We start from the raw sequence: 16,500 nt of genomic DNA on the forward strand, positions 1-16,500 counted from the left end.
CATGTAAACCAGCAAGCCTTAAATAATCCTGGTCAAAAACATACAATCAAAGTTAATATGAACAGCTGGTAAACTAAACAAAGGGGCAAATACATTGTACAAGTTTATTTTTCACTATTGCAACTGTTTTAAATCTGATAAAATAGCATCTCTGCCTCCTCTGACAATCTACTAAACAACCCGAATGGGAAAAATCAATATCTGAGAGCCACCATATCTGTAGTTGCAACTCCTCCACGCTGTCATTTGGTCTTGATTTTGTCATGAAGATGCGGCTCAGTGATCCGAGTCTGCGTCAGACTGAACTTTGCGAAGCTCAGGCTGCAGGCCGGATAGTTTATAGCCCAAATCTAAATATAGGTGCTGTGTCACAGCTCAGTGGGCCCCATTGATGTGAGGAATATAAAAACAGCCTTGTCTGCTGGACACCACACCCAGACGTGTGAGCAGGGAGCACCCAGCCCCGTGTGAGTTGACATCATGGCTCCAACAGTAAAAACACTCAGCCCGTCCAAATAAGGAGATTTACGGCAGCTGCCAACCTGCGCTGCTTCTCTCTCTGTTTTTTTCCCCTGCAAACGTTTGTTGTTGGTGTTTGTTGCCGTTTTGTTATGAGCATTTTTCAGTGGTAATTCTTTATTGTTCTGTGAGTATATTTGTAAGCACCCTTCCTGGGATTATTTGAGGAAACGCGTCAATTTCCTTTGGAATTTCTAGATTGCAGCGTTGAAATGTAGACAAATAATCCACCGTGTTTAGCTCAAACAATAACCAGGGGGGTTTTTTCTCCTTACTTTTGGCCAAACAAGCTGCAGCCATCTTCTACTGTTACACCAAAGACCTCAGACCCCTAAGATATATAGCTGTGTCTGTCCATCTGTGGCCCTCTTTACCATGACTTCACTTCTATCTTATACTATCTGCTCTGTTATCTCCTATAAATGGCACTAGACACATGTAGTCTTTTAAAATGTCTATTAGATTACAGTTTTGTGGTCATAATTACATAGGAATTATATTCTAATATAAAACATCCATGCATATTTTTGTCTGTAAATGTCTCTTGGTGAACTATAGCAATTAAAAAACTGTAATTTGTGGTTTTGATCCCAATGTGACCTTTTATTGACCTTAGATACCCTCATGTTCATTTGGACTTTGCTCCTTATGTGTGAGGGAATTTATCATTTCACAGTTGTTGTTTGTGTGGTATGATTCTTAAAAAAGTATCATAATAATAATAGTTCTTTTTTGTAAAGCTTTGCACTAAACATAACCAATTTAATTATATAACTGGGCTCTCAACTACTGTTTAATAGCTGCAAATGCTTGCTAGCCAAATCAACCTGCGTCCGGGAGCACCACCCTTGCGGGGCGGTCCTGGCCTTCTCATTGGCTGACGCGCATGTCACTCTCATGTATATTCCACATCTGATTGGTCAGGGGACACCAAGCGTCCATTTCTAAGTCGGTGATTGGCTCTCGCAAACGTCATTCAAGGATACGCCATTGCGTAGACGGAGCGTCCGATGAGCCCAACGGTCCCAGGAAGCGCCGCTGATTATTTGATATTTCACAGCGATAAAGACGGGGCAAACCGCGGAATTTCGAGGTCAGGGGGTACAAACGAAGACAGTAAAATGTTTTTAAATTATTTCAGCGTAGCTTGCTGTCAGAGTCCGACGACTTTTGCTATGATTTGGCGTTGATATCGGCGATGTTTAGCGTTAACGTTACAGTGCAGCCTGATAAGTTCCTCTAAAGGGTGGCCAATAACTGGAGCCTTCAACTGCCTAAATATTAGGCAGAAAATAGGGAAAAAAACACAGTAATATTTATTTCTTCTGAGTCGGGGGCTGGCGCCAAGCCAATAATTTACTCTGGAGCAGGACACGGAGGTAAGTAATGAAATATTTCCACTAAATTTGTCTTTATTTCTGTATTTGTGGCTGTCATGGAACCTGCCAGAAAGGCAACATAGCTGGCAAACAGCTAGCTAACACAACACAGCAGGCAAACATTGGTGCTAGCTAGCCTGATATTACCCAGACTTATTGGTTTCTGATCAATGAATGCTCTCCAGTATCAGCCGCTATGTGCCAGGCTGCAGTCGTGGAGGCAGAGGAGGGTTTGACAAGGTGGCACAAAAGTTTAGATTTAGGCGACTTAGCATCGTTGTTAGCCAGGTAAGACATGGATGTGTGTGAAGTTACAGGTACAAGGTGACAAAGCAGGACATGATATACACTGACAACACTGTGATGATGTTTAAATCATATTTCACATCACAGCTGAATGATCAATCAAGTTGCAAATGTGATATGAGTGCTGGATATAGTGGGAATGGTGTTTTTTTACATTTAATTTTCACTAAAAATTGTAAAAAATTATGATTTTTTTTGCTGCTCACACCTGGAGAGTATGATTAGTTGCACCACAGCGCTTCCTGTATGCTGTGTCTGTTCACCTATGTACTATGAATATGGACTTATGATGCATAAATTAATACACGCCATTAAATTCCCATTATTAGAAGGTTACAGTGACTTTTTTTGAACACAAAAATTATTCTTTTTGGTTGTTTTTTTGATGTTTTTTTTGGTTGTAGGCTTTAGTGTGTGTGAGTTTTTGTGAAGTGGACATTTGTGTGCGCCCCATTCCTCTCTCAGGCGTCATGACTGAGCCCTTTCATTCAGGACGGAAAGGGTTTCCTGTCCAGTCACTTACAGTACTTAAAGAGTGTGTGTGTGTGTGTGTGTGTGTGTGTCAACTCAATAATTTTACACCAAACTAACAAACCCAACATCTGGGGAGATACTTACACTCTGGATTTTATGCTGGGATTTTCTTTGATTTGAACATAGAAGGTAAAAATGTCACTACTCGTGTAAAGCTTTGGGCGTCTCGCTCTCTGTCAGGTGCATTAATGACTTTTTCAGTGTGCCAACAGGATTGTTGCCTTCCTGTTGCGTTGGTTATGCAGCTCTGTGCTCTCTGCCCATGCAGATGAAGTCAGTCTTTCTGGTTGAAGAAAGTCTGTGTGGACTGTTGATGAAGCAGTAATCACACTGTTTTCTTTCAGGACTTATCACTGCTGACTTATTAAGATATAAACCAAAACTAACCATATGGCTAGACACCGCTAAGTGTATGTAGGAAATGTTTGATCCTTAAACAGTTTGAGTAAGCTGGAGAAATACCACCTGAGTTTTAAAGCAAATGTTATTTATTGTGGCCAAATTCTTTGCTGTATTTGTACATTATACTGGTTAGATTTAGCCCCTGTCTCTTGTTTTAGGCGGCGTTCTCGTCTCCAAACACAGCGCTCATGTTTGTAATACCTTCCTTATAAGTAGCTGAGCGGCGTCGCCCTGTTTGTTTAGCTGTGAGCTCGATCTGGTTAACTTCAAGCCAAAACTGAATCCCTTCACACTGAGCCCGAGGCCTGAGCGGCTCAGCTGTGAGTGGACAGGTTTAATGATGCTTAATTTCCACCTTGGTGGGGAAAACAAGCACAAAACCCATCCAAGCTCGGGCTCATTATGTCCACTACTCTATTTCACCCCCGCACAGCAACTTTCAGACATAAAAAATAATAGTAATGTAAAATTATTAGCTTTACAAGATCATTTTTCATCTGAATTGCCATCTAGACGTTCTGTAAACATAATTAAAGCGGCTATATTCAGTAGCTTTATATCAACAATTGAAGGGACGCTCATGGTGACGAATTTTCACCTGACCTCACGGTTCCCCTGGAGCGTTTTAATGTCTTTCAGCTCACTGTTTTGGCTTCACTGCCCCCAACTTTCACTCTCTGCTCTCTTAATGTCGTTTTTGGCCTCAACAGACAGCTTTCTAGAAAGCAAAAAAGCTCTAAAAACCCACAGTGCGCTACTAAACGACGGGCAAACAAAGTTAAAGAGACAGATATTTCCTTCAGGAGTTGGTGGCGACCAAAAACGGAGTGTAAAGGAGAGTGAAGATTGTACTTGTATTCTTCAGGCGGCCATAAACACAACTCCAAATGAACGGTTTGAGAAAATGAAATTAAAATACAAATGTGGAGTCATAATAATGTGTTTCTGGATAGGTGTCTGTGTCTGTGAGAGAAATTTGGTGCTGAATCACATAAAAGTGTTGAAGGTCCGTACCCAGATCTAGTTCAGCATGTTTATATCGTCAGTAAAAGCATCACAGACGATTTTTGTAAGGATTAACGATCAACAGAGAAAATCTGCTATTCTCTTACAGCTAATTCATCACAGTGCTTCACTCTCCAGCATGCTCACACATCATCCACCAAGCATCCCTGCCTCAGTGACCTAAATTTGCAGTTTGTTGGCTAAAAACACCACCAGTCTATGGAAGGATTGTGCTGAGGCACCCACAGTATGTAAGGTACCTAGAGGGTCCTCACAGTAGCTGGTCTGTGTATCTTCTCAAAGGGCCTACATGGTGACACCACAAGAACTGTAACTCGTCTGCTTGTGCTGCTTTGTGTTTGTTCAAGATTGTAATTTTATTGGTGGTCATCAGCGGTGTTTTGTTTCCTCAGAGCGGCGAGCTCAGGTAAATCTGTGCAGACCTCAGTAACTCAACACCTTTTATTTGTTAGTATCCCAGTTTTCTGCCCAGCAGAAGCCTCCCAAACCAAGAGGTCCACAGCGACCAGTGATTCAGTGATTTTTCTCAGAAGTCAGGAAGTGACTTGTTGTTGTGGGATTGTTGGGGCTGGCACGGGAAAAGGACCAGTGACTAGACGAAACATGGGTCCTATCTCTGGGCTGCAGGGCTGTTTTTTCTCCATGTGAACTAATTAAGCTTTGTAGTAACTTTCTTATAGCGGACTGCTGAAATGTTTTGATGCACACATCCACCCTCTGCCTCTTTTCCTCTATTACACAATATGTGCAAAAATCTGCTCATGTTAATGTCCGATTAATTTAAAGACTCGTAGGTGTAAAAGCTTTAGGCCTTGGTCCCACAGCCAGCTGGGAACGAGCAGCAAATGAGCTATAATGGCTGTAATGTAATTCTTTAAGGTAAATGATCTTCGTACGTCCACTGTTTGTTGTTTGGCGCCGACAGCCTCAGATTGATATTCAAAGTGTCTGACAACATTTCAGAGAGGATCCCTACACAGATAGACCTGGAAGATCCTTTTGGTTTAACCAGAGGGAGCTGTTAAGTCTCTTGGTTCAAAGCCACCAGACTCCATGGACAAAAACACTGATTTTACAAGGGAGCTGCTAGTGCACTGCTGTCTCACTCAGTTAGTTAGTTTGTGTTATTGTGTGACTTTAGTGTTTTAACGGGTTATTTTGGATCCTGCACAATATTTCTGTGACACACAATAACACAAACAAACTAACTGATTGAGGCAGCAGCGAACCAGAAACTTCTGTGTTCTGAAAGGTAAAATTACTATTTTTGCCAATGGAGTCTGGTGTGGTTGAAGAGAGCTGTATAATGACTTAAACAAAAAGGCTCTTACAAGCTTATCTACATTCTCTAACATTGTTAGGCAGAGACTAGGTTTAAAAATACCAGAATTTTATATCATTATTCATGTTTGTCTGTTTTTTGTTTGTTTTTCCAAACGACCTGCCTGTGGCCTCCACCTCACTAGTATGTGTTTCTTCTCTTTGTGGTTTTCATTCCACCCACACGAGGGCTACACATTAAAGAGAGTCAGAGTCAAAGACATTTATTTCATAAAAGAAAGCATGGAAAAGGACTAAAGTACCGTTCCTATGTTTTTTTGTTTTTTATATATAGAACGATGAGCTTTGTCGGGTGATAAGCACATTTCCAGGATGATTTTCTGTCCTCCATCATTGTTTTCTCTCGTCAGGTTGATGTTATCCGACACGGTGTAAAAATGCAAAGGAATGCAGACTGAGGAAGATGTGACGGATTAGTTCCTGGAATGAAATCCTGCAGACCATAAGCTATCCAAGCACATGATTCCCTGTCCCAGTTTTAGGGTCGCAAGAATATTTTTGTACCAGCGACCTGAGTTGGGAGTCTCCTGTCAGTCTGTGGTCAAGGGATCCAGACTCGGGGAAATGTAGAAATGGATCTTTAACTTGTACGTTGTAGTGGAAAAAAGACAGATAATGTTCATTAGCCAGAAATATGACGTTACCCAGAACAACATGTCCTCGTAGTGGCTATGTGAGAGGTCGTTGGTGACTCCTACCTCACTGTCAGTGTGTGTTTTCTCTTTGACTTCAATAGATGGCTTCATGGATTTTATTCTTTTCAAACTCTAATTCAGCATTTTGACAGCTGTAACTTTTTTAGTAATGGGAAGATTTTCAAACCTGATGATAAGTAATGTGATTTGTTTTAAAGTAATATATCTGATGGAACACTGAGCCCTATTTTATTTTATTTTTTTTATATATTTTGGGTTTGAAAAGACTGATAGATACAAAAACTTGATCAAAGATAGGTTCACTAAAAGTGCTTGTTTTTGCCACTAACAGGCTCAGATTGTTATTCTTAGTGTCTGAAAACATTATGGAAAGGATCCCCACAGAGACAGACCTGGAAGATCCTTTTAAACAGCAGTTGTGTCACACTAATCAAAGCCACCAGACTTCATTGACAAAAAGAGTCATTTTACTCTGCAGGACATAGGAGTAGCACGTCTATTACTGCCTCTAAAATGAGCCTGTTTGTGTTATTGTGTGTTACACACATGTGGTCTTAGATTCAAACTAACCCTTTAAAACAAAATAACACAAACAAACTAACTAACTGAGACATCATTAGACCAGCACCTCTCGTGTAAAATTACTGTTTTTTTCAATGGAGTCTGGTGACTTTGAACTGAGCATTATAACTGCTGTTTCTGGTCAAACAAAAGGGATCTTACAGGTCTATCTCTGCAGGGATCCTCTCCGTAATGTTGTCAGACACTTCAAATAACACTAACAAGCTTGTCAGTGGCAAAAACGAGCACTTTTAGTGGATGTGCTTTAGCCATTACAGCCTTTTCGCTGCCTGTTCTTGGCTGCATGCTGAGGCGATTAATGGACCGGTTTCAAAAGGCTTGGTACCTACCAGTCATCAAACCCAAAATACATAAAAACAGGCCCCAGATGTACTGATGTTTACTCCCTAATGGTATTTTGTTCTCAGGATTGTTCATTATTTCATCCATTAAAATCTGTGCTGGGAAAAAGGTTTATTTTAAGTGCTGGTGTGACGTCCCACCAGACCAATAAAGAAAACTCCTCTCCTGTCTGCACTGAATTAAGTCTATTGATTTGTAAGAGGAAAACAAATGTCATCTCTTCTTCCATACGCATATGTTTGACAACCATTTCACAGCCGAGCTCTTCCAGAGGTTTCGTTTTTTTTAGAATTAACTTAGATTATTTACAATTGAACACTTTAGATACTACTTAAGGGTGAAGAGGAGGAGAGTGACTATAGAGCGAGCTGTCAGGTGCAATAAAATAATATAAATCACAGTATATTCTCATTCAAATCAGCTAAAGTCTGACCTTATAGCTTTATTGGACTCTAAATCCAGAAAAATGTTTCTTTTTGGTCTTTAAAGGAGCCTTTTGTTTCCTCCGTGTTGTCTTACAGGATAGTATGGCCATGACGGGAGGGACTGCAGCTGCCCTTCCCATGAGCAACCACACCCGAGAGAGGGTGACCGTGGCCAAGCTGACACTGGAAAACTTCTACAGCACTCTGCTCACGCAGCACGAGGAGCGCGAGATGAGGTAAACCCCCCCCTCAGTGGTTTTAGAGCCCACAGTACTCGCTGATATGAGACCAGCGGCGTTTTTCCTCCACATGGATACAAGCAGGGTTACTGCGGGTCTTTAAAAACTCCTTAAAATGTCTTAAATTCACAATAAATGTATTGTTGTTATTGTTTTTGCTATTCACGATCACAATTTTGCATTTAGCATCTATCTGGATGGCATGCAGGAGCTAGTTAGTTAGCTAACCTGCAGACTCTCTACTTTCTCTTGGTTTACATTCTCCATCACTTTAATGGCTGAACGAAGTCCCGTTGGGGGGGGGGGATTAATCTCTAGTATTTCCGAGTGAGTTTCATTCATGTTGTTGCACCTGTCAGCTTGAATATGAATATGAGGAACTCTAAATAATGTTTAGCTGGTGAATCTGTGTCCAAATTAGTGTTCTACCTCTATCGCCTCATTTCACTGTGTAATGATAAATATCATTACAGACAAATAGATTCTTTCACACCAATAAACATATTTAGACAAACGTTCTTTAACTCAACCCAACTTAATAATAATAATAATAACATAAAATCATTTTCAGCTCAGAATTTATGTTAACTCAGAAGAAGAAGCCGATATTTTCACATTTGATGTTTACTCTTATTGCAAAATTGACCTTAAATCTAATTAAACAGTGGTATCAAAAAGTCTTGGTCCAACTCACTGATACATGTTGACACCCTTTAGGAGTTACCTGGTGCGGTACGAGGCGTTAAAGTGCAGCCCGTTAGCTCGGTTACTCTCCGTATGTAAATGTAGCTGTTGTTTAAAGCATCAGGTGTCGCTCAGCTCGCTGCCGGACGAGGAAGCGGCACAGAGGTGTTTCAGCTCAGGTGTGAGCACAACAAAGAGCACCTTGTAATCTACCTCTGCTGTTCTCACGTTACTGCAGCAGAGCTGACGGCTGGTTCAGGTGTCACAGTTTGGTGCCTCTGTTTACATAAACTGACGGGGAGTCCAGATCTAACATGTTTTAGGTCGTCATTTACACTGATATAGAAACGTAGATGCCTTATTGGCTGCTGCTGTACATGTCCGCCACACTGGGGAGGTCAACATCCACCGGTAAACATACAGAGAGACGCACACTTCATTACAAAATCGTCTGTAACTCATTCAATTCTGAACTGATTTTCATTAAATGGTTTATTACAAATGGGAGAAATTGAACATGATGCTGGTTATGTGTTCAAATTAAATCCGGTTACTGGAGGTGGATCTAATCAGCTCTAAGCCAAAATATTAACTGTGATCTCAGAACAGGCAGCATCAAGTGTGGATTATTTAGAATTACAGCTTGTGGGAGCTTCTCCAAAAATGTAGGCTTCTCTATATTGATTATACTCTAATAAATCCTTTAAAATGCTTGTTGTTGTATTGATAATTGAATTAATTCAGCCCCCTGCTGGCCATTAGAAAGAATGCAGGTTTAAGGCTTGTCTGAGGTGAAACACCAATCAGCCCCTGAATGTTGGTGAAGACATCTGTATTTTTTCAGCATTTAGCAGCTCTTTGTTTACCTTCTTTAAAAGCACATTATTATTTTATTTTTTTCTCGTAGGCAGAAGAAGCTGGAGAAGGCCATGGACGAAGAGGGATTACCAGATGAGGAGGTACGTTGTCCTCTCGTTATCTTACCTCAACATTTTGCAGAATTTTTCTTGTTGCTCTTCCTCTTCCTCTTCGACTTCTTCAGATGACTCACTCGCTCTGTCTGTCTGTTTGTGTTTTGCAGAAAGTGATGCGCCGCTCGCAGCATGCCCGTAAGGAGACCGAGTTTTTGCGACTGAAGCGAACGCGACTCGGCTTGGATGACTTCGAGTCCCTTAAAGTTATTGGACGCGGTGCTTTCGGAGAGGTATGTTAAAAAAAAACAACTTAAAATATTTGCTTTTAATTTAATTTCTTATATGTTGTTTCATACTTTCATCCACATAAATTGCTATTTTTTAAAATGTTTACTCGCCTCATGAGTTGGACTGTGATGTCTGTGTCTCCTTCAGGTCCGTTTGGTGCAGAAAAAAGACACGGGGCACATTTACGCCATGAAGATTTTGAGAAAAGCCGACATGCTGGAGAAAGAACAGGTAATAAAACGGGTCATAAAAGCTGCTGCTCCATCCATAGTGCTGAATCATACGTGTCTTAGATTGCTTACCGTCTCCCTGCAGGTCGCTCATATCCGGGCAGAAAGGGACATTCTGGTGGAGGCGGACGGCGCCTGGGTGGTCAAGATGTTCTACAGCTTCCAGGACAAGAGGAACCTCTACCTCATCATGGAGTTCCTGCCTGGAGGTTAGCACTGAGAACGTAAAGGATAACTCTGGTATTGTTAAGCCTTGGTCTTATTTTTAGCTACAATGGCTGTAATGTGATCCTATTGTGCAACAAGTGCTTATTTTGGCCACTGACAGGCTCAGATTGTTATTCTAAGTGTCTGACAGCTTTATGGAAAGGATCCCTACAGAGAGAGACCTGGAAGATCCTTTTTGTAATACTATAATCAACTATTGTATCCCGTTCTCTAAGCTACCAGACTCCATTGAAAAAAGCTGTAATTTTACCTCACAGAACACAGGAGTGGCTGGTCTACTGCTGCCCCGATCGGTTAGTTTGTTTGTGTTATTGTGTGTTAAACAAATATTGTGTTGGATCAGAACTAACCCTTTAAAAACACCAAAGTCACAAAATAACACAAACAAACTAACTGATTTGAGATGGCGATAAACCAGCAGCTCCCGTGTTCTGTGAGGTAAAATTACAGTTTTTTTCAATGGAGTCTGGTGGCTTTGAGTACCAGGATACAACAAGCACTTTAAGTGTTCGCACTTTGATCGGGCACAAGTTTTGCACCCATTCAAAAATTGTTTGTATCTACTTGTCACCTCTGTATATGTGACAGACAGACAGATGTGTTTGTACAAAGAAGTTGTGTTTTATCGTAAGTTCTGACCTCCGACCTTGTTGCCAGGCGACATGATGACCCTGCTGATGAAGAAGGACACTCTGTCCGAAGAGGCCACTCAGTTCTACATCGCAGAGACCGTCCTGGCCATCGACTCCATCCACCAGCTGGGCTTCATCCACAGAGACATCAAACCAGACAACCTGCTGCTGGACTCCAGGGTGAGACTCTCAGACTCTCACACGCTGGGACGCACCAACAACAATTAGCTTTTAAACCGTTTAAAGAATAAGTGATTGCATTTAAACCTCTGTTTGAACATCAGTTGAGTGTTTACTCTAAACCTGGATTAAATTTAATTCCGTTGCACCAAAACTTTAAACCCCAGTTACAGTTTAAGGGGTTTAACTTTTAAAAATCAAGTCCCACACAGGAAGTTCAGTTTTATGAGGCTGCCATGAGACCAGTTTAGGGTTAAATTATTATTATTCCACACTGATTTATTTATTCTGCATTATGCCTTTTAACTATGTTTCCAACCCATATTCATTCTATCATTGCACCAAATGTATTTTATGAATGTAGCAGTACATGATTTAAATGGTTTACTTGCTGTTTTTTCGCAAAATGCTATTTAGTTTTTTGTGCTGCTCATAAAAATGATGCTAAAAAGACAGAAACTGTTGTGGAGCTCAGCTTGGAAGATTTATAGATTTATATATTATGAGCTTTTTAGCTAATTAGCAAAAAATACAACATTTATGGAGAGTTAATGGTTATAACAGGGTTTCCCTCCCTCTGTTATACTTACTGGCTCCTGACAGCAGATTTATGTATTTTTATTAAATTAGCTTTTTAACATCTCCATCTTAATTAAACTCTTTAATTTTGGTTTAAAACGTGCAGTTTTAAATCTGGGTTTACTGATTTCCTCAACTCTGATTACAGCTAATCTTAGAATAAATGAACCGCTGTTGGTGCTCAGTATTATCACCATAGATGTGCCTGGTGTCTCTCTGCGGATGACTTATCGAGTGCGTGTTTGCTCACAGGGACATGTGAAGCTGTCGGACTTCGGCCTGTGCACGGGGCTGAAGAAGGCTCATCGCACAGAGTTTTACAGGAACCTGACACACAACCCGCCCAGTGATTTCTGTGAGTTCAGAATGACATGAATGAAACCAGCTCCAAATCCAGATGCATGACATCGTGCAGAGCGACAGACGGCTTTGGTCTGTGACTAATTAAGTAGTCACTCGGTTTTCTTCTCCTTACTCTCTCACATCTTACAGCCTTTCAAAATATGAACTCCAAGAGGAAAGCAGAAACCTGGAAGAAGAACCGGAGGCAGCTGGTAAGGCTTTGGTGTTTTACCGAATGAGAGAAGAAGCCCAAGAGTGAGGAGAAAGAATTATTATTATTATTATTATTATTATTATTAATCAACCGTTAAACCGACAACAAGAATTTTGACCAATCAAGTTAATCAGTTAAAAAAAACATTAATGTTGCTTATAGTCCTTGCAGCAGAAATACAGTGTTAAGTAAGACAACTTAGATTTTTACACAGTTATGTTGAATACTGGACTTTTGGGTCTGATAGCGGAAGAAATAAAATTATTTTTAAGTCAATACGTAATTCTCAAAACAATATTTTAGGTGAAATTATTGATAAGTGGGATAATGTACAGCGAGCGGCAGCCACTATTATAAAACCTTGACGAGATGAAACATCACAAAACAAATCCCTTCTCATGTATTAGTTATTTATTTGATGGATTACAGACATTCGTTCTTTGTAAAAAGTACCTTTTAACCAGTTAACTAGGGTCCTTATTGGTCAGAAAAACTCTCATCTAAAACTAGATTAGAATCCCAGGTAAGAAGTAAAGAGTAGTGAACAAAAAGAAAGTAATAACCATCACAGAATAAAACTCCCTGTTTGTGTAAAAATGGACGCAGCACCTTTCTCACCCTGGTTAGCATAATCTTACATTAACTCCCTCACCTTCTGCCCGTCTGTGTGACTCTCAGGCTTATTCCACCGTGGGAACTCCAGACTACATTGCTCCTGAAGTCTTCATGCAGACGGGCTACAACAAGCTGTGCGACTGGTGGTCTCTGGGTGTCATCATGTATGAGATGCTCATCGGTAAGACAGACGTAGACGGGAGAGGTTAATGAAAGCAACCTGGAAAATGAATTGTCCTCAGAGGATCATTTCTATTGTATTATTTTCAGATTAGGGTTCAGTGACACATGGATGAAGCAGCCGGTAGAGTTTCCGTACCTCCAGCTTTTTTTAAATAAAAATGCTTGTCTGCTGCGTTCAGGTTATCCACCGTTCTGCTCGGAGACGCCGCAGGAGACGTACAGGAAGGTGATGAACTGGAAGGAAACCCTCGTCTTCCCACCCGAGGTCCCCATCTCCGAGAGGGCCAAAGACTTGATATTAAAGTACGTAAAGATGCATTTTCAGACTCACACGAAGGCCACATGCAGAACATGTTTGTTTGTTTGGGCCATAAATGATGCACATGCAAAGGTTATGTTACCAGCCAGCTGTGTTTCAGGTACTGCACTGATGCTGAGAACAGGGTCGGAGCTGTGAGTGTGGAGGAGATCAAGAGTCATCAGTTTTTTGAGTCGGTGGACTGGGAGCATATCAGGTAACATGTTACACAACAGCTCATGTGTGAATCAGTGGTCGCAGTCTTCTATCTAAGCCAAATACATTGATGAGTAAATGAACAGCCTGCATGCTGTAGTGCGCATGATTAATTAAAGGATAGCTGCATTATTTTTAAACCTATTTTTACATATTTGGGGTTTGAAATGACTTGTAGGTGTAAAAACGTTTGGAGTCTGTCCAGTAGATCGCCTCAGTTTTAGTCCGTCCACTAAAAGTGACAGGCTCAGATCGTTAATTTAAGTGTCTGACACCATTACCACCTTTTTGTTTAACCAGAAACAGCCTTTTTATCACTCTACTATTCAAAGCCACCAAACTACATTGACAAAAACAGTAATTTTACTTGTCTACCGTTGTCTCGATCAGTTAGTTTGTTTGTAACACAAAATAACAAGGCAGCAGTAGAACAGCTACTCACATGTTCTGTGAGGTAAAATTACTATTTTTGTCAATGGAGTCTGGTGGAATCTTTCAGGATCTTTCAGGTGAATCTTTCTGTGGTGTTGTCAAACACTTATAAGTCTGTGTCTGGCAAAAAGAAGCACTTTTAGTGGACCTACTTTGATCAGGTGCCCTGAAGGTTTTAATTGCCGTCATTGTAGCTCATTTGCTGCCTGTTCTTGATGCAATCTACTGGATCAATTCCAAAATGTTTGTACCTACCAGTCATTTCGGCAGAAGGAGGAGATGTACAGGAAGGTGTTGAACCGGAGGGGAAACCCTCGTCATTACAGCCATTGTACCTCAATCTGTGCCTTAAAGCTTCAACAGCAAAATAAGCTGTAAAAACAATCACTAACGCAGCTTGTGAGAGCTGAAAACAATGGAGAGCAGCACTCTTTCTCACACACCAGGCTCCAAATGTTGCTGCTGTATTATTTATATAGCCGACGCGACAAAAGGCCATTATTGTAAAGCATAGAGGAGGCCAAAAGGAAACTTCGAACATGAAAAGCGACCACTTGGAAATGGATTGTGAGGATGTAACACATATTTCTGTGCTCTTCTTCTTCCTCCTCAACGTCCATGATTCTCTCTTTCCGCCGTGCCTCCACAGGGAGCGGCCAGCAGCCATCTCCATTGAAATTAAGAGCATCGACGACACCTCAAACTTCGACGACTTCCCAGAATCAGACATCCTTCAACCAGGTTCGTCTTATTATGATTATGAAGCACTGGCCCACAGCATGACCGTAGATGAGTAAATGTTGTTAAGTGGCAATTAAAAAGCCTTTTGTGTTTTGCTTGTGTTTACAGCCAGCGCAACAGAGCCAGACTTCAAGTCGAAGGACTGGGTGTTCCTCAACTACACATACAAACGCTTTGAGGGTCTGACTCAGCGAGGCACCATCCCCACATACATGAAGGCAGGGAAGGCCTGACACGCTGAAACGGCGAGGAGAAAAAAAAAAAAGAAAAAAGAAAAAGAAAAACAGACGTTTACGGACACAGGGTCGGGCCGTGGAGCCCCGCTGGTGCTGAAGGCCGCGCTGTCGGCCTCTCAGTATAAATTTAACCCTCAACTCATCTCAAGTTATTTAGGTCTGCTCAGCCGCCGCAAGAACGCCAAGAGCTCGGAAATTAAGGAGCGTTACCGCATTACCTCGGTTTGTTTATATCGTGTACACCTGCTGTCTTTAGCCATAGCTCTCAGGCCAGCTCACTAACTAGGACTCTAAATCAGCATATCTGCATGTTCAGCAGCATTTTGCTTCTGGAGAGGATTTTTTTACTGCCTAAAGGCGACCGTGGGGATGAGGATCGAATGCAAATCACTGCTTTGACGTCTTCACAGCGATAGTTCCTACACTGGTGGCTAAATTAGCACAGATGCTAACAGATATTTCTAACACTGAAGACTAGCTCTATACACTGTAGTCACACTCTGAAGGATTAGTGGGTAAGAGCAGGTACCCCTCACTTGTTTTCGCCCATTCTTTTATACTCTGATTTTAAAGGAAAGTTCCAGCATGGTTTCCAGGGTTTTGGCTCACTGACAAAGAGGCTTTAAAAGCTTAAAATGGGTTTGGTTCAACTTTGGTTTAACAGGAAAATCTTCTGCTATTTGTATCAGAGGAGCCGACTACTGGAGACTGGTGGTGCAAGGTCTTGTTAGCATAATGCTAGTGTGCAAAATGCTAACAGATCGCCCACTGGAAGGTCAATTGGCATCAGAATTGTCTGAGGCGATGGAAGGAGGAATGTCTATATGACGGCGTTGCATTTTTAGACATGTTAGCAGTCTAGCTCAAGTCAACTAATGAATTTTGGTTGAAGCATTCATGGACACATTCTAATAACTTTGTTGGTCCCTTAACTTTTCATGTACAGTAGCGCCATCATCGGGTCAAAATTTCAGTTTGTCCAATACTTTGGTTCATGGCTTAAAGGCAGGGTATGTAACTTATTGTAGAACCAAATTCTCAACAAAATAAAATCCAGTATGTGTGATTATCACAAGCCTATAATGAGGCTTTAGTACCTGGAAATACATTCGCTGTGTATGACCAGATTCTTTCACAAGGCTAGGCAGACTTGTCGCTAAAGCTAGCAAGCTACTAAAGCTAGAGACAAAATTTGAGCTGCAGCTGAGCGAACCCGTTAGCACGAAGCACAGCCTGTATGCCAAGTGAGCAGTAATTCTGAGCTAAAGGTAACTTTAGTTCATGATGGCATTTAACAGAGTTGTTTATTTGTCAGACTGAAAAGCTCAGAGAGGCCGTCAGACAGACCGAGCAGTGGAGCCGTGGAGCCGTGGAGCCGTGGTGGTGGCGGCTGGTCTTTTCTTCCTCCAGCAGTAACGTTAGTCATGCAGTGCATCTTCATGTGTTTCATGTGTAATTTCAAAATCTAGCTACTCTTGCTAGTTTCTCCAAAGTTACAGACCCTGCCTTTAATACCTCTAAGTCTAAACGCATTCCCATCAGCCCTAGCTGCCCTGTATTTAGTGCCAATTAGCAAATGTTAGCATGCTAACGCACTAAAAACATGGCAAACATTAAAAGTGGCTAACGCTAACATGTTAGCGCTGTCTTTTGATGTCAGCATTTATTTCAAAGCACTTTTAGTTTGGAAAAGAAGTTTAACAGTTTGTTTTTATAAATCAGTGACAGCGCTTTCAT

The 16,500-nt window shown here is 41.2% G+C and overlaps 1 protein-coding gene across 1 annotated transcript; it reads left to right on the plus strand.

The window, feature by feature from the left end:
* The first annotated feature begins 1,599 nt into the window (after positions 1-1,599).
* LOC139221779 (serine/threonine-protein kinase 38-like) lies at positions 1,600-15,630 on the plus strand. Its single transcript, XM_070853715.1, has 14 exons — positions 1,600-1,898; positions 7,609-7,748; positions 9,343-9,394; positions 9,517-9,639; positions 9,785-9,868; positions 9,953-10,076; positions 10,753-10,907; positions 11,739-11,841; positions 11,979-12,040; positions 12,721-12,838; positions 13,020-13,143; positions 13,260-13,355; positions 14,436-14,527; positions 14,636-15,630. The coding sequence occupies exons 2-14, from the start codon at positions 7,615-7,617 to the stop codon at positions 14,758-14,760; spliced, it is 1,392 nt and encodes a 463-aa protein (XP_070709816.1). The 5' UTR covers positions 1,600-1,898; positions 7,609-7,614; the 3' UTR covers positions 14,761-15,630.
* Positions 15,631-16,500: the final 870 nt, after the last annotated feature.

Source organism: Pempheris klunzingeri, chromosome 22, assembly GCF_042242105.1.
Source record: "Pempheris klunzingeri isolate RE-2024b chromosome 22, fPemKlu1.hap1, whole genome shotgun sequence".
NCBI lineage: Eukaryota > Metazoa > Chordata > Actinopteri > Acropomatiformes > Pempheridae > Pempheris > Pempheris klunzingeri.